The sequence below is a fragment of the Pyrus communis genome, chromosome 15 (genome assembly GCF_041283825.1).
Source record: "Pyrus communis isolate YQ-2024b chromosome 15, ASM4128382v1, whole genome shotgun sequence".
Lineage (NCBI taxonomy): Eukaryota > Viridiplantae > Streptophyta > Magnoliopsida > Rosales > Rosaceae > Pyrus > Pyrus communis.
The window spans coordinates 26,398,957-26,423,061 of record NC_142579.1 but is presented as its reverse complement, the minus strand read 5'-3'; the positions used below and the strand labels follow the sequence as shown (position 1 = coordinate 26,423,061).

The 24,105-nt window shown below is 37.1% G+C and overlaps 5 protein-coding genes across 6 annotated transcripts; 1 reads left to right on the top strand and 4 right to left on the bottom strand.

Annotated features, from left to right (window-relative positions):
* Positions 1 to 4,780: 4,780 nt before the first annotated feature.
* LOC137709961 (Peroxidase superfamily protein) lies at positions 4,781 to 6,742 on the bottom strand. The gene is made up of 4 exons (XM_068448940.2): positions 6,396 to 6,742; positions 6,124 to 6,315; positions 5,871 to 6,036; positions 4,781 to 5,342 (listed from the first exon to the last, which is right to left on the bottom strand). Exons 1-4 carry the CDS (start codon positions 6,618 to 6,620, stop codon positions 4,930 to 4,932), a joined length of 996 nt encoding a protein of 331 aa, XP_068305041.2. The 5' UTR covers positions 6,621 to 6,742; the 3' UTR covers positions 4,781 to 4,929.
* Positions 6,743 to 8,768: 2,026 nt separating this feature from the next.
* LOC137743858 (G-protein coupled receptor) lies at positions 8,769 to 13,902 on the bottom strand. The gene is made up of 17 exons (XM_068483796.2): positions 13,688 to 13,902; positions 13,490 to 13,581; positions 13,337 to 13,375; positions 13,167 to 13,220; positions 12,833 to 12,907; positions 12,661 to 12,726; positions 12,479 to 12,521; positions 11,793 to 11,838; positions 11,287 to 11,380; positions 11,145 to 11,197; positions 10,969 to 11,053; positions 10,770 to 10,872; positions 10,599 to 10,691; positions 10,283 to 10,349; positions 9,939 to 10,005; positions 9,763 to 9,816; positions 8,769 to 9,327 (listed from the first exon to the last, which is right to left on the bottom strand). Exons 1-17 carry the CDS (start codon positions 13,764 to 13,766, stop codon positions 9,181 to 9,183), a joined length of 1,257 nt encoding a protein of 418 aa, XP_068339897.2. The 5' UTR covers positions 13,767 to 13,902; the 3' UTR covers positions 8,769 to 9,180.
* A 1,132-nt stretch (positions 13,903 to 15,034) lies between these two features.
* Positions 15,035 to 19,591, top strand: LOC137740507 (uncharacterized). Its single transcript, XM_068480362.2, has 7 exons — positions 15,035 to 15,655; positions 16,886 to 17,028; positions 17,684 to 17,955; positions 18,039 to 18,193; positions 18,405 to 18,667; positions 18,927 to 18,989; positions 19,086 to 19,591. Exons 1-7 carry the CDS (start codon positions 15,406 to 15,408, stop codon positions 19,341 to 19,343), a joined length of 1,404 nt encoding a protein of 467 aa, XP_068336463.2. The 5' UTR covers positions 15,035 to 15,405; the 3' UTR covers positions 19,344 to 19,591.
* Positions 19,592 to 20,015: 424 nt separating this feature from the next.
* Positions 20,016 to 20,662, bottom strand: LOC148690788 (uncharacterized). Its single transcript, XM_088685476.1, has 2 exons — positions 20,405 to 20,662; positions 20,016 to 20,327 (listed from the first exon to the last, which is right to left on the bottom strand). The coding sequence occupies exons 1-2, from the start codon at positions 20,570 to 20,572 to the stop codon at positions 20,124 to 20,126; spliced, it is 372 nt and encodes a 123-aa protein (XP_088541602.1). The 5' UTR covers positions 20,573 to 20,662; the 3' UTR covers positions 20,016 to 20,123.
* A 354-nt stretch (positions 20,663 to 21,016) lies between these two features.
* Positions 21,017 to 23,988, bottom strand: LOC137714377 (protein FAR1-RELATED SEQUENCE 5). Of its 2 annotated transcripts, none has more exons than XM_068453611.2 (2): positions 23,767 to 23,988; positions 21,017 to 23,298 (listed from the first exon to the last, which is right to left on the bottom strand). In XM_068453611.2, exon 2 carries the CDS (start codon positions 23,212 to 23,214, stop codon positions 21,214 to 21,216), a length of 2,001 nt encoding a protein of 666 aa, XP_068309712.2. In that variant the 5' UTR covers positions 23,215 to 23,298; positions 23,767 to 23,988; the 3' UTR covers positions 21,017 to 21,213. The 2 variants fall into 2 exon arrangements, with proteins under 2 accessions (XP_068309712.2, XP_068309716.2); XM_068453615.2 differs by having other exon boundaries at positions 21,017 to 23,206.
* Between the last annotated feature and the right edge of the window lie 117 nt (positions 23,989 to 24,105).

Here is a 24,105-nt window from a genome sequence, read left to right as displayed (position 1 = left end):
GTGTACAATATCGGTGTCAAGGCACTCATGCATCAGCATCTTCGAGTCCTCTTGGTGTAGGACCCATCATTTTGTTCATTCAATATTATACTATTCATTTTTAGTGTCTCAGATTAGTTGTATGCTCTGAACACGATCCACAATTGCATATTTATTATAATTAAATTTACAAGTTTTATTTATGTCGGTTAATTGTTTTTAGTTCGCATGCATCCTAATATGGTTTTGTCACCTTTGGGTGTTGGCCAACACATGCCTACCCTGATGTTTGGTGAATATTAGGGTCGGGCGTGTCATTTATACAAACAGTTGGAAACTATTCTAGGTAAAAGAATCCTAATTGGAGATTATGTTTAGAGTGGGAATGTGATAGATTCAGTTTCTAAACCTTTTATAAACTGTGATTTGGTCAGTTGTGTTGCTTTTTAATCTCCAAACTTTAAAATCCTAGCTTTATTTCGTAGTAACTTCATTCATTTGAACCATTTCAATACTGGTTTCCTATTTTTGTCTGTTATTCTTCTCGCTTCCGAAACTTGCCTAGCTCTTGTTCGAAAATTTGGCACGATTAATCTACCATTCTGGGTTCATATAAATTGGATAATAGCATGTTGTTTCTCTTATCTAACTTGTCTGAATTCGGTTTTGGCTTCAAAAGATTCAAAACCTAGTCCCCAAGATTGTTTATGCTTGTTATTGTCCACATGGACAGTTCAACAGTTCTAAATTCTGATAAATTTGTGTTTGATGCTAAGAGTGGTGTGTTCTTGCAAAGCGATGGAAGATTGAAAGAAAATGCAACGGATACGTCGGAAGGTAAAAACTTTAGAGGAGAGAACGTATGCTTTGAGTTTGATTTTTTTATTTTTTGAATGGGTAGTTTAGGTAGTAAATTTAGGTTTAAAGAGATATTGAGAGTATAATTAAAAATAATATGGGTGTAGAGAATAAGTTGGGTATAAAGAGAGGTTATGTGGGTTTAAATAAATTTTCCCTTTTACCTTTCCCTGGTACTATTCACTACACCTTTATTTGTCATTTTTTTATTAAAACTAAAGTTTTTATGGATTTTTCATTAGTTTTCCTGCCAAATAAGTAGCGGATATAATTGGTAGATACTATTTAATATCAAAACATATCAACGTATTATTTATACGAGAATACGTAATTTTCGGTTTGTCCTTCCAAATTTGTATTGAGTTGTCAATTTTCTCGCTAAACTTTAATTTTAGCCGATTATCCGTATGAACTTTTATAATTAGCTAATTTCCCCTCTAAGCTTTAACTTTATCTGATTAACCCTAAAATTTTATAAATAGCCAATTCCCCCCCTAGCGTTAGATTTACATTTTTTTTGTCCCCATATGGTTGTCATGTGTTGTCTGTGTAATCAGATAAAACATTTTAAAATCTAGCGTCAAGGACGAAATTAGTTATTTATAAAAATTCAGGGGAGTAATCAGCTAAAATTAAAGTTCAATGAGAAAAATGACTAATTATAAAAATTCAGGAGGGTAATCAGCTAAAATTAAAGTTCAATGGGTAAACTGACAGCTTTATACAAGTTCAGAGGACAAATAGACAAATATAATGATACATTATTTATTACTAAATTACAGAAGTTCAACACAAAAAACTTTCTAATTCATTAATAAATTACGGACGTTCAACACAAAAAACTTTCTACTTTACAATGTTTGAAAACATTACAATACTAACCCTCAAAATACATGCTTGAAAGATTCGTCAAAGAAAAATGTTGGTCTGCATACCTAATTTTATACAACTCTGTGTCTTTTATAATGTAGTATTTAACTGTCATGTTGATGAGTAGATACATAGTTAACTAGGGGAGTTGCAACTTGGGCGGGTTGGAAGGTCAACACAATCCTAACTCAACTTTTACAATTCGAACGGGTTCGGGTTCGAGTTGGGTTTCATTCAGGTTCATTTGGGCTCGGGTTTAATTGGGTTAGGGTTTACTTGAGTTGGGTTCGGGTTGCCCAACTTTTTCAAGTTTAACCTTGTAGCAAATTAGTTTCTAAAAATTCCTAAAAAAAATTAAGCCAAGTAGCATCAAATCTAGCTAACTTTAATTTCATAAATCAATCTACCATAAATGTGACATCCCACATCGCCCAGGGGAGTGATCCTTATATGTATATTCTCATTCCTACCTAGCACGAAGCCTTTTGAGAGCTCACTGGCTTCGGGTTCTATAGGAACTCCGAAGTTAAGCGAGAATGGGGCTAGAGCAATCCCATGATGGGTGACCCACTGGGAAGTTGCTCGTGAGTTCCCAAAAACAAAACCGTGAGGGAATGGTAAGCCCAAAGCGGACAATATCGTGCTACGGTGGTGGAGCGGGCCCGGGAAGTGATTCGCCCCGGGCCGGGATGTGACAAATTGGTATCAGAGCCTAACCCTGGCCGCGTGTGTGCCGACGAGGACGTCGGACCCCTGAGGGGGGTGGATTGTGACATCCCACATCGCCCAGGGGAGTGATCCTTATATGTATATTCCCATCTCTACCTAGCACGAGGCCTTTTGGGAGCTCACTGGCTTCGGGTTCTGTAGGAACTCCGAAGTTAAGCGAGAAGGGGGCTAGAGCAATCCCATGATGGGTGACCCACTGGGAAGTTGCTCGTGAGTTCCCAAAAACAAAACCGTGAGGGAATGGTAAGCCCAAAGCGGACAATATCGTGCTACGGTGGTGGAGCGGGCTCGGGAAGTGATTCGCCCCGGGCCGAGATGTGACAATAAAGCTTTAGGATTTAGATACTACGAATATGAGTTGACTAATCAAAGCCTCTTATTCTCTAAAAACTTAAGTAATTATAAGGGGTAATTTATTAAAAAAATATTAGAAATGACGTTGGTTTTTGGACTTAGCTCACTTGGGTGTAGTATGAGCATTAATTGATATGAGTTATAATCTGGTTAGATTGGGTTTGTTTAGTAGGGTTGGGTTGGGTTGGGGATAAACGAACAAATGATCAACCCAATCAATGAACGGGTTGAAATTGGATTAGGTTCGGGTTGGTTATAACTAAAAAAACCCACTTGTTCAGTTGGATATGAACGGGTTCAAATTGGCCTAACCCAAGTTGTACCCCTATCTAAAACTGAATAAAAAAAAAGTTACTCTGTGATAATATCATGTTCACATCCTAGTCTTGCATAGTCCAGCACTATGGCAATGCTTACATTTATGTTTTTATAAATTATACTAACTCGAGGTAAGTAGTACACAAAATATTAATGTGTTTCAAATTTCCGACCGAAGTTTTTCTCTTTTTTTCTTGCATGGGCCTTTTTATGAAATTTTTTCTCATGGTACATCAAATTGTTTCATGTGAGTTTTTATCTTAAAATCTTAATCGACCTCAATCCTCATGCTTATCAATTCTTTAGTCCTAAGTCATGAATCTCATTAGATGCGATTTTTCTTCAGTACCTATAGGCATTTAGTGTCGACGCATATTTGATAGTTAAATATGATCTAATTGCATAAAATAAGTGTTCAAAGACATTTCTTTAACAAAAGCGATGAGAGTGTTTTATTACTAAGAACAACAAGTACCAGAGTTGGCAAATGAGTACATATTCTTTGTTGACGAATTTCATGATTCAGAAATGCTTCATACTGTTTTAAACACCTATACGGTTTCCATAATAGACCACTAGGATTAGTACCAATGTTCTAAAAATCGGCTTAGGCGCTACATGGTGCCCAGCTGCTCCGATTAGCCCATAATCGAGATAAAAATCGACAAGAGGATTAGGCGGGCGCGGAGGCAACTTGGGCAGTGCTTGGGCGGCCTAGGCGGTCTGGGCCTTTTAGACATTTTGTTGTTCCAGAGAGCTGTGTTCTTGTTCTGGTTCTGCCTTCTGTGTTTCAAGAAGATGAAAGGAAGAAGAAGATAGAAATCAGTCTCTCTATTCCCACTCCCCCACGTGACAGACATGACCACTCCACTTTTTGTTTTTTTTGTTTTTTTTAAATTAATTAACTTCTAATCATAGATAACATACATCGAATATTGTGTGGTGTGCCCCACATCCCTTTTTGGTGTAGTGTTCCCCACCTCCCTTTTTACAGACTACAAACCACAACGTTTACACATTTACATTTTTTTAAGTTCATTCACTATATAATAAATAATATTTAAAAAATATTTATTAAGTAATAAACTTTCATCTTATACCATCTAATTCATTAAAAAAAAAAAATCCTATCTATTGGAGAGACATTGTTGGATACTCTTTTGCATTTTATCATTATTTTATTATCTTATCTATGAATTTTATACAAGTATAATTTTTTGTAAGTGTCAATATGCATTTATTTACAAGATATGCAATACTTTTACCTAAATCCACCTAGACGTCCGCCTAAACCCCGCCTAGGTGCTAGGCGCTAGCACGCCGCCCAATTAGCGCCTAGCGTTTTTTAAAACCTTGATTAATAGTATCTTGAAGTAAATTTGTAACAAAAGACGAAAGACACGACAAACCTAGCATTGAGACCCTCATAAAAACCATAGCAAGGCCACAATAGATCGCCTGGACAACACAAACCCGATTTAAGCGGTATACGAAACACAAAAACTAAACTGAGTTACTAAGCTAAAGTCGCCGACGTGTCTATGGACGAGACCACGGGCATGCGTTTGCGGAGGAGACCACCGATACAGAGGTGGCAATAGGCGTGGGTAGCAGGCCACGGCTACTAAAGTAAAATTCCAAAAAGCCAAACGAATTAAAGAAGTTTGACAAATGAAGAAAAGTTAGTGCAATTTCCATTAAAATACACCAACACTAAATTACATCATGGGATAATAATACCCACAATTTATCCTTGAAAGCACAAAATACACACAAAAAAACGCAAAACTGCATACAAAAATTATACAACCTTAATCATAACTAAGAGTTAACCTTCCTGCACCGCTTCCTAATCTCTCCCATCGACCCAGTAAGCGGAGAAAGATTCCCCATCTTAACCATGGACTTCGCAAACTGCTCAAAGAAAAGCTCGTTGTTCTCTGCATACTGCTGCACCAACTTCTTCGACACCTCACTTTTCGTGACCAGAACTTCGTCCGAGCTCAGAAGTCCCTTGGAGGCCAGCAAGTTCTTGAAGTAGCTGTTGTCGAACTTTGTGGGGCTCACAAAGTCCAGGAAGAACAGGTTCTGATCCCCGCCGGATCTCGGGCACCGCGTTCTAAGCTGGGCGGCGTAGGACTGGTCGAGGGTGGAATCGGCCAGGCCGTTGCCGGACTGGTTGTAGAGCCTCTGCCTGAAGGTGGTGCACCTGGCATTTCCAATGGTGTGGCTTCCTGCATAAGCAAAGTTTAGGGCACCAAAGTCTTTTGAGATAGAACCCAACATATATTTGGTAATTTTATGATTTTGCATGTTGGAGTTGTGTAGATACAAATTAAAAGTTGGTGATTACTAATAGCATCAAAGTCTTTTGAGATATAAACAGACATCTAAATCCGTTTGGAAGATTTAACACAACCTAGCAAACCTAGGTGGGCTCCAACATAATGCAAAAATTGGGTAAATGAATTATTGGTGCTATTCTTATAAAGTTCATCATTTGGTGAAAATTAACCGACCCCACCTTAGTAAAAATTGGCTCACTCCACCCTAACGATACTTAAACAAAGTCAATCACTCAGCCAATATAGACAGTAAAAGGAAAAATTATAGTCCACCCATGTGAAATTCTCTTACTTTATCCTAAAAAGTTAAGTTGGAGATCAATATCAGTGCTCAATCAGGTTCAATGGTGGACCCACACCCATATTTTGCAAAACAATATAGTCACATACAAAATACTGTGTTGGGAAAAAATTTACCAGATAGTGCAACAAGATCAATAATGTTGAGCTTTTTCAACTTGAACTTGGTGAGAATAGTTTGGAATGTGTTGTTTGGGGCTGGGATGTTGTTGTTGGAGCCACTCAAACTTGCTCCAATTGAATCTCTTCTTCCTAGTGGCACCTCCCAGCTTGGCCCCCCGGTCTGAAATATTATGCAACAATGGACAGTCAGCATAGAGTTTAAGCTTTTGTCACACCCATGCAACATACAAAAAGAGCTAAAACTTGCCAGAACAGTTGAGTCTCTAGCAGCAAGAGCCAAAATATCAGCACAAGACACAGTGCTGGGGCACTCCTTCTCCAATGCAGACTTGACTTCTTCGATCACTTCGAACCCTCGCGCTGAATTCTGGTTCGGGACAGACCTCTTTTCGGAGATTATGTTCTGGCTACTGTCCAGCAGAAGTGATGCATCACAACCCTGCAAAATAGTTAGCAACACAATTTATAAGTGCCTCGGTCACATAAAATGTGTAATTAGAAGTTTTTGTGATCGGAGACCTTCACGAAACAGTCATGGAAATGCAGTCTGAGCAAAGAAGCCGCCATTCGGGCTTCTCTTGCAACGGCTTTTGCAACAACGGACTTGACTATCTGTTTTGCTCTGGGGCAGGAGTGGTCATAGAACTGTGGGTAGAGATACCCACCAGGGGTTTTGTCACACAAACATAGTGGAAATAATGCAAGAAGAGAAAGGGCTAAAAGGAAGCTCATAGACTGAGCCATGATGTAGTTTCTTGGAGACGAAGAAAGACTTGAAATTTGAATATTTTGGTTTGCTGAATCCTTTGGTTGGATTGATGAAATTTATAGAGGAGATTTGTGGAGAGAGAGAGAGAGAGAGAGAGAGAGAGAGAGAGGCTGGAGTTGGTAGCTTACTATTGCAAGCTGCTACATCAATAGACAGGATCAAAAGAGAAGGTGAGAGTTGGTATGTAGCTTTCATGTTTTTGGGAAATTGACTAAATCATAATTATGGTAAATGCGTTTCTAATTAAGATGATAATTAGTTAGTAGGTCAAAGCTTAGGGGGGTGTATTCATATGGGATTTTAATTCTTTTAATAAATCTAGGGGTATTTAATCAGGATTTTAAGTGATTCTCTAAAATTTAATGTGTATTTAATCAAGATTTTAAGATAGTTTATTAAAATCCTTAGAAATCTGAGTGTATTAAATTAGAATTTGAATATAAAGAATTTGAAAAAGTTGAGGAATTAGAGGGAATTGGAGAGATTTAGTAGTGTATTTTAAGCATCCACAAATCTCACATCTTCCTATGAGATTTCGAGGGAATTTAATCAAAATTTTACATGAAGTCTCTACAAATCAGTTAAACTCCATAAAATTCATGAATTTATGAATCTATTAAAATCTCTCAAATTCCCACTTGAATACACCCCCCCCTTATTTTAGAGGAACAAATTTTTTTCACTCACAATGCAAGTTTGTTAGACAGAGAAAAATTGTGAATATATGGACCTGGCCTTTGATGCCATCTGTACTATATTTACACTAATTGATTGCAAGACCATCAGATCTCAAAAAACTTATTATGCAATATTAAAATATAATCACGTGGTATAACCAACTCACATGTTGCAATATGAACGGACGACTAGATTTTTAAAATTGACTGGTTATAGTGTCAATCAAATATTCACATTATTATAATACGTTAACAGGTATACCATATAAATCGTTCTAGATCTTGAATTCCAAAAATTCAGCTAGAATGACATGCAAGTATTAGAAAGAAACAATGAACCCTCTCACTCCACTAGGAGCTTTGCATCTTTTACATCTTCAAAACAAGAAATACTTCAATATGGGTGTCGATTACATCATTTATAGGGCACTTCTCACAAAAACAAAGAATTCTTTATACTTTAGTTCTACTTTACCTCCGTAAAAATTGTTTTAATTAGACAGTCCTGCCAAAACTTCTTTCCTTCAAAACATTATTTGATTGAAACTAGTATAATTTTTAAATTGAACTGTAAAATTTTGTTGGGTAATTCTTGTCACCTAAGTTACACGAACCATGTTATTGGATTACAGCGGTGATTGACCAGGGGCTCCATGTGGGACAAAATTTGTTAATTGTTTTAATTGTTTTGCGACGACAAAGAAGAGACTCAACTACTATGTTTGACAAGACCAAATTGTTACCCAAAACCACATCACTCGAAGTTTCTGATTTTGTCAATGTCTGTAAAAGGTCTCGACAACCTTGGAATCTTTTTCCTCCCTCTTTCACATTGATAAAAGTTTACTCTAATAATTACAACTGACTTGTAGTTCAAGTTGTTTAGTGCATTAATTTTCGCATCCGAGGTTATGTAGTCATAAGTGGGTCAAAACGTTAATTTTTGCGTGTCTATTGTCATCCAATATTCTGTTTAATACATCAATAATTGAGATTAAAATACTAAAAACACATTCATTTATGCTTCACCTTTGATATCAAATCCAAGAGTTAAAGATTATGCATTCATTGGTCATCTGCTAACCAATAAAACATTTCTATAATATCTGCACCCGAGGCCATGTGTTCAATTTTTGCCTCCCCGAATATATGTTTGTATCCAAGAAAAAAGACCCCTAACGTTCATGTCTTGTATTCTTGATTCCTTTTGCTCCCCCTACTATTTCATGAATTGACATTGATTCCTTTATTTGGTTAATCATTAATCTTTTCCGTTGTTCGTCACGCTTTTATCCTCGTGGCTTTTTGACAATAGGATCTATAATATTGAATATTTCATAGATAAATTTTTGTCTTGCGTTCAACGTGTTTTCTTGTTACACGTGTTTTGGCATATTAGAAAAAGCGAGACTAATCCAAATTCCAAAGCATGTGATAACGGGAATATTAGGTTAAATCTGGACGGTCCAATCTTTGATAAAGATAATATTTGTAGGCAGGGTTGGACAACTACTCCCATAAGCCTCCCTTAATCGCAAATTTGCAATTGACATCTCACAAGCCTAAATAAAGCTAGAATATCCCTAACATTGCATGTGACATATTAACGAATAAGCATATGACTCTGTGGTCTAGCCACTGTCAGTCTTTGCCTTTGCTAGACGAGATCCTGATTTCAAATCTCATCAACGATAATCGTTGATTAAAAAACAGATATGAAATGAATTCATTTGAATTACAATATTACCATGATATAAAAATTTGGCCTCGTTGAAAGACAAACATGTTGCAGTAAAACTTCAAACCCCTCGTGTGTGATACTGGTACAAGTTAGCTGATATTCACAGGGTCATAACGTTCAAATTGCACCGTATCTGCTTTCATTCGGCTTCGATGTTCCTTTAGTTGGAGGAGCAGGAGAAGGAGAACGTTCCCAAGAGGCTTCACTGGCAAAGGCAGTATTAAGATCTTCGTGTCGGGTGTAGCTTTGCCCTGTGTCACTCACCTATTTTTGTATCCCCAAATTAAGAACCATTAGAAAGTATACAGAGGATATGGGCACTGATCAAGCTCAGTTGCTTTGTAAGGTTTCTCTACGATTTAAAACTAAAGCATCTTGCAGGGTATATTTGTTCCTAAGAATCTGAGTCTCATAAAAATGGTCTAGAATAATGCAGGGAAATTGCTGTCTTAACAATCAGAAGAAAGCATGATGATTGTCTATGTAAAACCTATACGTTTACCTAAGTAATGGTCCGCAACATGTTTCGGCATTCATCATCATAAGAATATCTCTGACTAAATAATATCATATTTCAGCCTCAAAGGTAGTTTAAATTCGTAAGCCTTTCACGCATAAGTTATAAGTCAATCAAATATTAGTCATTTGCTAAATCCGAGGCATATAACATATATCTTAATGCTAGTGATGTATACTTACAGTTTCTAAACAAGCAGATAGAATTGTCATGCCAGGCAATGCGTCTATCCCACGCTGCATATGATCAAGCGTAAATATTAAATATATAATTGAAGATATACCATTTGAGCCTTATGATGAAAAACTGGAAATTACAAAACCATCCAAGACACTGAAGCCAAAGGAATAAGGTCTACCTTCTGTTCAACTCGAGTCTTGTAAATAAACCCTCCACAACAAAACAGTGTTGATGATACAGTGAATCTGATCCAAGACAGATCGTTCAAACATCAACTTCAGCTAAAAATAGAGAAATACTGGATTGATATATAACTTTTCCCTAATAAAAGGTAGAGATTGATACTTGAGTTATAATTTACTGATAACTTGAGATTACATGTAAAATTAAGATTAGATAATCTGTTTGTTGCCAATCAATACGGCATATGATGCAGGTGCTCAGATCACATGTTTTGTTATCAAATTTCAGCATGCAATAACTATTTTTAGCATGGATATTTTTCAGTACGAACTGGCTTACATGCAGGACAACACTCCAAATGTAGCCCATCCCGTCGTACTCTCTCCACTCTTCTCCTGCCTATGTTCTGCAATTGGGCAAACCAAGCTCTTTCAGTTGATATTATTGCAAAAACCTACCAGTATCAAATTTTCAACAAATTTACACACTCAATCAGCCAATCACATTTCACCAGCAAGTTCTAGTGCATGAAGCATCGCTTTAACACAATTTACTAAATTGCATCTCCAGAACTTTTTCTATTAAGATTGGTTATGTTTCTCCATTGTTTGAAGTTGAAACAGGGGATTCTTAGGAGACAGCAATATGAGCTTACCACACATTTTGGCAAGAAAAAACTGGATGGGCTCATAACCCTCCACTGGGATAGTGATATTCACTTCATACGGAGTATCACGTGCCCTTTCACCTGAAAAATACAAATAGGAATTAAGAAGACTTTATCATTAAGGGATATCAACACCCACTGCAGTAAAGATACCCTTACATCTCCATTCAACATTTAACATTGTCGGTGACAAAGTTGTAGGCGCGCTCCCAGTTGCTCCCGACCCCGATAATTTAATCTCCAGGCCACTTTCTGGTAAGACCTGCAAATATTTAAACAAACAAAGCACATATAATTTGACCATTTTATTTAATTATAAAAGGTTTTGCATGTATCAAAGTGTAAGGAAGTCGAGTACCTTAATAATAGGTCTTTGCACCAAAGTGGAAAGGGAAGCCATTGCAGTCATATAAAGGGTTACATGTCTCTGCTCGGTCCCAAAGCTGCAAAATGCACTTTATAGGTCAGATTGATCGAGACTAGTTTTCCTTTTCTGGGTTAGGGGGAGGGGATGTTAAATGACTCATCCCATACCTAAACTCACGGTGAGATTTTTCATAGCCTATTTGGGTCATGCCATCATAAACCTGCAAGTTCATAAATAATTCATTCAGTATATGATTTACTTTTGCATCAACAAATTAATATACCTCCGGGAGAATGACATCATTCTTACAAGCTCCCATGACCGTGGATGGAAACCTACAGTGAAGCCCTTAAATACGCGGGGTCCTGGTTTCTCACATGGAATGGCCAGCTCTAGAAAAACTCTGCAACATTTTGAAATAGAAACATAACTAGGGAACCAGATCATCTCATTGCAAATATTATCTGGAAAGACTGTCTCAAATTTCATAGTGCAAATCAAACTATAAAGTGATCCTTGATCTAATAAGCTTAAGCTGATTGGAAACGGGCCCAAAATATAAACACAATACACACAAACACGCTCCCTCAGGTATAATGACGACCCTATAAACATGATTTGAAGGAATTATTAGAAAAAGGAGTTACTAAGAATCAAAAGAAAGATACATATTCATTCTTAAGCTAAAATTCAACATGCAGTATATGTTGGATTGGCAACATGGATGTACTGATTAGCTAAATTAACAAATATTTTAGCACTACATTTCTATATTAATGCCACAAAAGTGGAAACCAAAGAACGTTTCAAAATACCTGCAAGTTGACTCGTAAGTGACATTGCAGATGCATCCAAGTCCACCTGAAAACAAATGATAATAATAAATCAGCCTTAAATTACAGCAAATGTCATAGTGTCACAGGTGCAATACAAAATTGATGGTTTTCCTTGAGAGAAATAGAACTTTATTTGAAGTTGAAGCTAGAGATGCAATATAAGAAGTAGAAAATTGTAAGAAATGTAGTTCTTGACTTTTGATGGAAAGCAGGATGGAGAAATGAAACCTAAAGTCTGTCAATGGTTTAATTAAGTATGAAATGTGAGGTTTGTGAAAGCTAGTCGGAGTTTCCTACGACTTTCTCTCTTCCTCCCACTCTAGTGTTCACTTTCTCAATGAAACCATCAGAAACTGTTTCCCATTTGTAAAAATTGTGAGGAAGTCCTACTAGTCATACTTTAAATCGTAATCCGGAAACTCAGATTTTTCCTCCTTCTCTATGTTCGCCTGGACTTCTAATTCTCACCACCTTTCTTATCAGAAGCCTCCTTTAATCACAAGTGTTCTAAGGGTAACTGTATAAAATTTATCGACTGAGCATTCAACCAAATACATTTCAAATATTGTGCAAGATTACAGATCTCCATATACTCGAAAAGACACTATCATTTCCTAGTATATGTGGCGACCATGCACGAACGTAGAAATGAAAGGTACACGAACCTTTGCATTGTCCATTTAAACAACTTCCACATATAATGTTTACCTGAACTTACAGAACAAAAAAACAGAATCATGAGAAGTAAACTGACGGTGATTGCAAAATAACAATGTCTTAAAAAATTTAAACCTCTGAGAATAAAGAAGATGCTAGAGGGTGGGAAAGTTTTCCAGCGTAAACCAACCTGAGCTGTTCGTCCCAGTTTATCATAACTGGTCTCGCAATTTGCCAGGTCTCCGTTGTAAAACCCCTACATATATCCAGAAGTGAGATAATTATTTATGAAAACTCGGCTTCCCTACAACATTAAAGGAACTGAGCTCAAGTACTGTTTACAACCAAAAGCAAAATCTCACTTGAACATAGTCTACGTGTCCTGAACCAGAAACAAAGTTGTTGTACTTATCAAATCGACCGAAATCTACATATCCCTGCATTACAATGAGGCACTTGTAAACAAATGAAAATGTCGAACCGAACACCAACTGAAATTACTCTTATCTAACCAAAGTGGCAACTTAATAGCAAATGCAGCTGTTAAGCTTACAGATACAGAACAAGCGTATACAGGACCAGTTACATTATGGATTATCGAATGTCTTACTCGATAAATTAAACAGATAATTAGTAAAAATAAGAATAAAACGGCAATGGTAAAGTACTTGAGAAGATGGTGGATATATGGACTACCGTTTGTGATCTACTCTCCACATCTTTGCAAAACCGAATCACCAAGTCGGTTTCCTGATTCATCGAAGCAACAAACTTAAAACCGACACCTTCTGGATTACAAATATGAACTATTACAGTAACACTACGAAACACATGATTATATATATGCAACAGAAAAATGGAATTACCCCTCCGTCGTACTCAAACGGATGCCCAATCCAGCTGCTCTAATTAACAGATTAAGAAAAATAACACATCATTTCATCAAAAAATCATTATTAAAACTCCAAGGCAGTGTATAATTAAGCATAATCAACGCTGTTTAATACTAATTAGGATACAAAATCGACAAGGCGGCTAGTGTTATCGAAAACGTAGCAATTGGATCGCGGTACTACAACTGCAGAAGCTTGAAGTGCTTGCGATGCAAGAACTGTAAAAATAAAAAAATTGGAAGCTTATTTACGAAGGGCGGAATTGACAAAGCAAGGCCGCCGTTAATTATCGAAAACATGGCGGATTGGAGATTGGCAACCGACCTGTAAGTAGGGCAAGAAAAGTGCGACGCGAGGAAGAAGGAGAAGAAGGTGAGGCGAAACGGCGTCGACGGCTCTGCATTGCTCGGGATGTGCTGTCTGTTGGTACCGGCCCCAAGGGGACGAAGGCTCTACTCGTATACTGTTGGGCCGCGAGTGTTGACGTGTTAGACCCGATTAAAAATAATAATAATAAATAAATAAACAATGGGTCCTTGCCCAAACTAGGGAGATGCATCTGTTTGAGGTGATTGCGAGTGGAATTGAAGATAAATTAAAGTTTGGATTTTTGTTGAAGCTATTTTTGTAAAATAGTAAAGAGCAAGCTTAAAACTTTTGGAAATAATGCAAGGATATAATGGGTAGAAAGTGAATTGATAACGAGTTACTTTGGTATGGTAATATTTAATTTCATTTGAAAAAAAAAGATTTTAGATTCGATTTTCGTCAAAGGTGAATTTGAACTACGTTATTATAGTTCACTTATTGTGAGGCTTAACCTATTTTCTCACCTTTTAGTGTAGATAATAATGCTTTTCAAATTTTTTCTTTTAGAATATTGTGTAAGACTCCCTGTGTTTTTATTTTCCATATAATTATTATAGACAAAAGTGATTCTAACACTTTCCTTCTTCATCACCATTTGAAATCATCATTCAAATTAAATGTTGTTTAGTGGTTCATAAATGACAATTTATAAAATGATTTTATTGTCACTTATCATTGATTTTTTTTAACACATATTTGATAAATAAACCATGTCTCTAGTTTCATTGATTTTTTTGGATAATTATCTTCAAAATAGTAATTAAAAAATAATTAATTTCAATTATGAAATATGTAAAACAAAATTCCGTTAATTACAACTAAACAAACAATAACATGGTCAATATGGGGTCCACCTAAGGGAAAAGGGTTCTCGCCGCATTATTTTCTTAGGGATTTAGAGAATTCCGTGATCATGATCGTTCATCGTATATCGTGCAGTTATAAATTATTTTAGATTTAAAATTTAAAATTAAATATAAATAGTACCTAACGAAAACTGATCGCACGATGTACGATAAACTACCATGATCTAGAGATTCTGGGATTCCCTGAAAAAGGGATCCTTTTCCCCACCTAAGTACTCTGCACACCGGAAAAGGGTAGAGAAATTTTTACTATTTTTCAAAAGTAAAAGAAGAAAAAGAGAAAAGTGGAAACAAACAAGTGTTCAAAATTGGAAGAAAAGGGAAAAAAGAAAAAAAAACCCAAAAAAGAAAAAGTCGCAGTAAACCATATTCCAAAATGTCATATCATATTCCCAAATTCCTAAAACAAAAAAGCAAAAAAGCAAAAAAGCAAAAAAGAAAAAATGTATTGGAAATTCCCAAAAAAAAAAAAAAAAAAAAAGCAGAAACAAAAAGGCCTCCAAACACTCCCACACTCAGGACAGGAGAGAAGCAGCAGCTCTCAACCTCGAGCTCCGCGCCCGATTCTCTGCCAAAAAACACAATCGAACTGAAGAATTACGATTAAAGCTTCGAACTTTCCCATTAATTTCACAAAATTTGAGCGCCAAGATCCAGCTTCGAAAAAAACCTTGAGATTATTATTATTTACAAGTGTGCTCGATCGCAGTGAGCCAAATGTTCGAACCCCACCGGCCGCAGTCGAAAATCCTAACCCTTGAATTATGCCGCCGGGACTCGTACTGACGGACCCTTCAAACCCTAGCGATGGCCAAGCACTCCGTCGGGTGGGTCGCTGGGCAGAAGCGGTGGCTTCTGGCTTTCCTCGTCATGCTCTCCGCCTCCACCGTGATCGCCTTCTTCATCAGAGCCGCCTTCGACACCTGCGATCGCGGCGGCCTTGACGTCGTTGATAAAAGGGTTCCGTTGGGTGCGTCCATTGGTACCAGTCCTAGCCCCCTCATCTTCATGAAGTCCAAGCTCGTACTGTTGGTCTCCCACGAGCTTTCTCTTTCTGGTAATGTCTCTGTCGCCATTATTTTATTATTATTATTATTATTATTATGAATTTAATTAAATTTAATGCATCTTTTGATATTTATTATATGTAAATTTATTGATTAGATGTTCATCAGCTCAGCGATTAGCTTAATTAGTCATGTTAAGATTTTTATTACTGGTTTAGATTATACAAACATGGAAAGTTAGCAGCTTTAGATGAAAGCACCACTGTATTAGTGGAATCTGTGAGCATTAAGTTAATGGTTTTCGATAACCCATTTAACAATCAGTTCTTTCCTGTGCCTCATTACTTTAAATTTCCTCTTTTAATCTAGTATTTATAGAGATGGGTGAAGCAATACCAGCTTGCTTGTTCCTTAGCGTGTTAATGCTTTTTGATATTTTTTCATCTCATTGAATTTAATTTGTTTGTGAATTTGGAAACACGGCCTGGTGCAGTTGCATGCCTTTCCATTTTGTTCGAGCTTAATCAATGATTTCATTCGGGATTTATGCGATATCAAGATTATAGAACGGAAGAATACCTTACTTTCTCTGCTAATATTGATTCTTATAACACGGCATCTGTATTGTTCTAATATTCGCGTATTACGTTGTAACTTATTTAATTCAATAACTGGATAAGCAGGGTTATATGAATTATTTGTCCAGAGGCCATAGGCCCACAAATCAGTTATGTACTGATGTGTGCTTTGCTTTCAGGTAACAACAAAAAAAGACCAAAAATTCTGCCAAATCTAAGCATTATATACTACTCAACATGAAAATATTTGTCGTCTTTTGAATTTAACCTATTTGTTGGGATAATCTTGTTTTTGAGTTGTCAACGCTAATGGACTGCATTTAGTAATGGTGAAATAATTCCAAACATTTTGTAGTACAATGTGTCATTTGAAGAATGCTCTTTTTTTTTTCTTTTTTTTTTTCAGTTGAGAGACTCTCCTTGGTTAAATAACTTATTGAGTCAATATTTTGTCAGGCGTCAACAGACAAGCTTTTATTAATGTCGATGCGTTCTTTCTGTTATATTTACATGCACTCGTCGGCATATTGAAATAAATGGAGTAGTATGCATGTTCTGGATTTTTAGGCTAGCACAACTCACGAAAGCTACCTTCCTCCTTAGCCATCTATTTGGATGAAGAGTATATTGTTTCCAACCAATTTCTGCTCTTTATATTTTACAAACTCTATTGATGGGATGATATATTGAACATTCTTCCAGGTGGACCTTTGTTGTTGATGGAGCTAGCATTTTTATTGAGAGGAGTTGGCACTGAAGTTTGTTGGGTTACAACCATGAAATCGTCAGATACAGATGCAACGACATACAGCTTGGGGCACAAGATGTTGGACCGAGGAGTGCAGGTACAAAATTCACTTTTAAGAGATTATTTTGGACGCTTCTTTTGCAGTCCAGTTGTTGTCTTTGTTATACGTAGGTATCTTTATCATCTCAATATTTCATGATCTTCGTAAGCATTCTGTTGATCAACCATACTATATTGGCCACTTGCAAAGGAAACTATGCTAAGGCCTGGTTTGGTACTGAGGTGATTCTGAAAAAAGCTGGTGTAAAAAAAAAGTTGGGAGCTGTTTTTGTGTTTGGTAAACATTCAGCTTCAGCTTTTTTTCACAGTTTTGGGTGAAAAAAAGCCAAAAACAAGAAGCTGCAAAACCCAGCTTTGAAAAACTGGTTTTTTGTCACATCTGTTTTACATAAAAGTTTACCAAACACTATAATACTGCTTTTTTTTTTCAAAAGAACTTTTACAAAAAAGTTTACCAAACACTCTGCTGCTTTATTTCACAACTGCTTATTTTCACAGCACAGCAGAAGCAGTTTTTTTTCAAAGCATAGCAATATCAAACCAGCCCTAAGTAAATATATCTCCCTATTTGATTTGATCTGTATTATGGCCTTGTCTGGCTTTGGTCTTCTGTGTGCCATTTCTTGTTTCTGATAGGTTAGATTTCTGTAACTTCTCCACATGTATAATACTTTTTTTTTATACATCTCTAGGTCCTCTCTGAAAATGGCCAAGAAGTTGTAAATACAGCTCTCAAAGCTGATTTGGTTGTATTGAACACTGCGGTTTCTGGGAAATGGTTGGATGTTGTTCTTAGGGAAAATGTTCCCAGTGTTCTCCCGAAAGTGTTGTGGTGGATTCATGAAATGCGTGGCCATTATTTCAAATTGGATTATGTTAAGCATCTCCCACTTGTTGCAGGTTCTATGATAGATTCACATGTAACAGCAGGATATTGGGAGAATAGGACTCGAGAGCGTTTGGGGTAGGCTTCATATATTTGTCCTTTTTCTTTTTTATTTTATATCAAATTTTGGTTTACTATTTGCAATCATTTTCTCGCTTCAGCATTAAAATGCCAGAGACCTTTGTCGTTCACCTTGGAAACAGCAAGGAACTTATGGAAGTTGCTGAGGACAGTATAGCAAAACAGGTTTTGCGTGAGCATGTCCGGGAGTCTCTTGGAGTGCGAAGAGAAGATCTTGTATTTGCCATCATAAACAGTATGTATTTTGATCTGTTTTGGTGGTTTGAATGAATTTAGTTATAATGCTTCACCATGAATTCACCAGTTTGTGTGCTTTTTATCTTTATCTTGTTGTATGCTTGTGAAATTTGTGTTAATTTCCGTTGGGAAATAAAAAATAGAAAGTAGTGTACTGGTTAGTTTATGCACAAACACAGTGAGCACTAAAGTACACTTCATGACTATAGGCGTTTCACGTGGAAAAGGCCACGATTTGTTTTTGCGTTCCTTTTATGAAAGCTTGCAACTGATCCAAGAGAAGAAGCTGCAACTGCCGAGAATGCATGCTGTAATTGTGGGGAGCGACATGACTGCTCATACCAAGTTTGAGCATGAGTTACGTAACTTTGTAGCGAAGAAGAAAATTCAAGATCGTGTTCATTTTATAGACAAAACTCTGACTGTAGCTCCATATCTGGCTGCAATTGATGTCCTTGTTCAAAATTCTCAGGTATTAGAAACATTTTCCGTTTACAAAATGCATTTGATATCTTGTTTGTACCAAAAGTGGCAGATAGAACTTCTGATGCATATAGAGTTCTAAATCATAGTTTTTAATGTCAACAAGTTCCCAATTAGCTGATCAGATCAATCATAAAATGCAAAGGCAATGGCATTGCTGTCTTTCTCTAGCAAGTCTCACCCTAAGGCCTTGATCTTACTAATATGTTCATTTTCATTTTGTGATATCTTTTTACCCTTCCAAATAGGCACGGGGAGAATGCTTTGGTAGGATAACTATTGAAGCCATGGCATTTCAGCTGCCTGTATTGGTAATGAACCTTCCTCTTGTTATTTTGCGTAATATCTAATACCGGCGCTGCTAATCTTGTTGACTCGTGTAATTGACATTTTTTATTTATTTCCAGGGAACAGCGGCAGGTGGCACAACAGAGATTGTAGTGAACGGAACAACAGGCTTGTTGCATCCTATTGGGAAAGAAGGGATCGCTCCTCTTGCGAAAAATATGGTAAAACTTGCCACTCACGTTGAGAGGAGGCTTACAATGGGGAAGAGAGGATTCGAAAGAGTTAAAGAAAGGTTCCTAGAACACCACATGGCAATTAGAATTGCTGCAGTTCTGAAGGAAGTATTGCGCAAGTCGCAGAGCCACTCAGATTCATAAACATACTCTATTCTCCTCCTGATGAAGATGAACTACACTATAATAGTAGGTCGATTTTCCTTTTATGGCGACATAATCGTCCCTCGGGGTTCTCTTTTCTATTTTCCAATAGGGCTGTACATTTGTGTACATATTAAGACACTAAGCTAGTAGTAGCTTGTTCAAAAGGTCGACATGAAAGACCTGATCGATTTTGTTAAAGCATGGGATTGGAAAAATTGACATCTCATTGAAATGCTTCGTGCTAACTCTGTTGTTATGGGTTTCTTCATGGTTTGTCGAAATTTTTTTTCCTACACTCATTTCGTGAAACGGGTGTTTCACATATAGCTCACATGCCTCTCCTATGATACAGCAAATGTGAGAGAACTGTTCAATGAAACGCGTACAAGCAAGTTTTCCGCGGTTTTGCCGGCTTTTTATTTGATGAGTTTTTTAAACGAACATCCTGAACAAAGCTTTGCTTTTACTTATCCTTCCATTTTGGTATTTGCCGGTTCACCTTGAACCACTAAAATGAGGGATTTATTGAGTTCGAGCTCGCTGAGCCGTATTGGTTAGAGTAAATGTGCTTTCCTATGCATTGGAGTTCGAATCTTCTTGTTTATAAAAATTGCTTGGATTAAAAGTAAAATTAAGAATCACTGACATGTTAAAAAGTAAAAAGAAAAATTACAACTAATAACTTAGATTAAGTTTTCCATTGCAGCAGAACAATTCAATTTTTTGTATTACAACTCAGAACAAAACTGCTGAGCTAGTAAGAAAATCCACAAGACTTCAAGGGGACTTGGGCTGTGGAGAATCACTTCCTGGCTTTGGCTTCTGCTTGAAGTTGTTGTGCTTTGCAAACCAAGTGGTGTACAGAAACTGCTTCTGAGCCCCTACATGGTTGCATATCAATCTGAGCTTCTGCCTCTCCCTCATCCACCTCAGCACTATCTTCATGTGCCTCTTGCTCGTCAATCCTCTCAACCCAACTTGCTGAAAACACCATTCAATCATTTCATCAAACACTTGCTGCGCGTATCAGAATCACTGCAAAGGGGGTCGGAGATTACCTTGACGTGATCCCAGGTTTCGGAAATGGTGAGAGGACCGTGCTCCTTGACGATGTCGAAGATGGCCCTGGTGATGGTCTGAGTCTGCTCAGGTGGGGTATTGAGCTCTATGGGTTTCATCGGAGGTTTTGGCTTCCGAGCAATGCACCTGATCGCAGTCCCAAACATGTTTAGGTATAAAAATGTACCACCACAAAGAAAGTGGGTAAATATATAAAACCGATTACAAATTTTTAATAAAAATAAAACTAGAGAATATATAACCTATATTGAGTGTCCCTCTCGTTTTATATTTGATAAAAATTCGTAAGCGCAAAGGGTCTTTATTTGTTAAATGAATGACGCTCTTTCGAAAAGAAAAGAAAAAAAGTGATTAAGAACATTTACTCTTGTACTCGAGATTTGTATCTGATTCGAGCGTCCCACCCACCCCCCACCACGACGGCTTAGTTATCACTTGTATTGAAGCAACAACCCTAGTCTTGAGATGCTTATTTTCCCCCCCATTTCATCCAACTAAAATTGTATCATTGTGAAGGTTGAAGCAATAACCTAAGAGTCCAAAAGGAAAAGATTACAGCAGAACCAAATTATCAGAGAAAAAACATAATCTCAGAGACCAAATGATATGCTTACTTAAAAGAGAGAATCTATATTACATCTTCTGTCAAAGAAGAACAAAATAGAAAACTCAAGTTTCCAACATCTTACACAAGTGTAATTTTTGGCACAAAACAGCAAAACTTTACACATTCTCTCTTTCCGGTTTCGCCCAACTACCTTCACTTATCAAGCACATCACGAACAAATTAGTCATCGACTTTGCTCAAATTTCCCACCATGGAAGTAGTTACCTCATCACTTTCAAGTAACTTCATCGCTTCCTCTAACTTTTGTTTGACGATTCTTGTTCCCGAATCACATAATGCAGCTACACTGAAAACATTATTTGCTTCATGCATCAATGAACTTAGCCGTGACGACTGGGAAGATTTCCCCGTTTTGTATGACGACTCAAATGAATCACCACTCACTGCAACCCTTTTCTTTGCCCCTTTAGTCCATCTCTTCATTATGTATTGGGGTGGTAAGCAAGTGAAGTTTTTTAAGTCCAATACTTTTAGGGAATGCCGGCACAAAATCCCCATGGATTCAAATAACTTACAAGAACACAAAACCATGGCAGTAGTGGAGTTGTAGTCAATCATGTAGGCTCTTTGATTACCTTCTTCGATTGCTTCATAAATATATTGGTTGCCATCATTACCAACTTCTATCATCCTCACTGCAAAGATACTCATAAGCTCATTTTCAAAGTATGAATACATTTTGACAGTGTACTCAGCAGATGCATGCTTAAAGATACCACTATTTACTCTAAGATGAGGCGTACCATTTTTACAACGAAAATCCTCCTCCAACTCTGCTGTGCGCAGCGCTCTTGTTTTTTTCTCGTAATGGTGGACAAGACCAATGAGATCCATTGTTTTTGTAGAAACTTGATGAAAAGTACCGGTTATGCTCTCGCCTCTATGGGGGGATCTAATATTCACTGTGTAAGTATCTAAGCTAAAAGCAGGGCACCATTTTTCCCTAAGTGAATATAACTTTTTCAGCCACGCCTTACCTTCAAGGTTGAACTTAATAATCATGTCATTCCACATAGCTTCAAATTCAGCTTCAGTGAGACAATCATGAAAGAATTTGTTAAAGTGCTCCTTGAACTCCGGATTAGTACTATGAGATCCAAGATACTGTGCAGCGTTCTTAGAGATGTGCCATATGCATAGTCGATGGCGTGTCTCAGGAAGAATACTCGCCATTGCATTTCCCATTGCAATATCCTCATCTGTGAATATAGTTTTCGGTTGTTTATTTCCCACTGACACCATAAATGTTTCCAGCAACCAAGTAATTGAATCAGCACTCACATCTGACATAAAAGCACAACCAAATAAGACATTCTTGCAGTGGTGATTAACTCCCACAAAAGGAGCACAAATGAGATTGTATTTCCTGGTTCGAAATGTGGTGTCAAAGCATACAGCATCTCCAAAGCAATCATAATCCAACTTTGATCTACTATCTCTCCAGAAAAAATTGGTCACCCGGTTAAATTGGTCCACTTGAACACTGTAAAAAAAGTTTGGATCCTCCGCCTGTTTATGCCTAAAATAGTTTAATAAACTTTGTCCATCCCGTCCTTCTAACATTTCTTCATTCTTCCTTTGCAAACAATTATGACAACCCTTATTAGTGGACCCAACATTCTCAGCGCTGCCAGAGTCTTTTCCCAAGAGGGAATACGATTGTGTTGGTTTTGGACTCCCATCAACCATAGAGCTAACGAGTGCTGCGCGCACACCCGGTATATGTCTACCTGATCGTAGAAACTGTCTTTCTTCAGGCCTAGCAAACTCGTGATCATGATCTGGGTTGAGGTGACTGATCTTCCACACGTCATTGTCCACAGTGAATCGAATCATAGCCTTACAGCCAGTTCTAGTGTCTAGTCTCCTCACCTTCTTCACTTCACACAAATCTTCATCCGGTTGAAACCCTTCTTTTGAACAAAAAAAGTCACGCTGCCGGACATTATTGTGGGAATCTCTTCGAATATTCCCTTTACGGATACTAAAACCTTTCTTAAAGGCATATATGTTGCATAGATTGTAAGCTTCAGCTTCATTACTCACCTCCATCCCCACTTTTAGTTCATCAATTGCTTCAAATATTTCTTCCTTGTCATTTTTCTCTAATACTTTCCCTCGCCAATCGTTATCCATTACCCAAAATAACTCCCTAATCATAAACAACACATTCTTCAATACTTGTATTCAGAAAATAGAAAAATCCACATCTCGTATGTAAGCATGAAGATTGGCATCACATATCTGCAAACAAAAGTTTTAATTTACATTTATTCAATAACCTCAGCCTATAAATTACCTAAACTAAACAGCCAAATTTATGTTATGTGCTTTATTTTTTACCCAAAGTTAAGATTCATATACTACATTTCAAATCCAAAAATCCAAAACAAAACCCAGATTAACAAATTGTATTTACGTAATTAGAGGAAGCAAAGTTCAAAACTTCAGCACAAAAAATCAAATCAATTAAAAAAATAAATAAGAAAAAGAAAAAACAGAACCCAAGAAATATCAATTGAGAGCGCAAATGCAACATTTACAAAATTCAGAGTTTCCCCAATTTTGTTTAAGCAATTAGAATTCATTTTCTGCGAAATTATCAATCAATATACATAACCAATTAGCATCAAGTTTTCACAAACGAAGTACCCATCAATCCAACACAAGTAATCATATCAGAAAAAAACCGAGAGATGAGAGAGGAGGTACCTGATACGGCGCCGTTTAAGGGAGGCTACGCGGCTGCGAACGGGAATTCGGGTCGTCGGGAATAGAGAAGAGGACGTTGGAGTCTGGGAGTGACCGAGGACTGAGGAGTGCTGTCACTGACTCGCTGTTCCAAGACATTTGTCTATGCTCTATGGAGATGAACACAACGCTGCGTTTTGGGCTTATCTTTGTTAATTTTCTTTATGGCGGGTTTAAACTAACGAATTGTCGTCTATCTCTTGAAAATACTAGTGGGTAATGAATGCCCACAGTATTGAAAACATTACCACAGTATTGAAAATTTTGGCAGAATATTGATATGTGGAGATCATTTGTCAA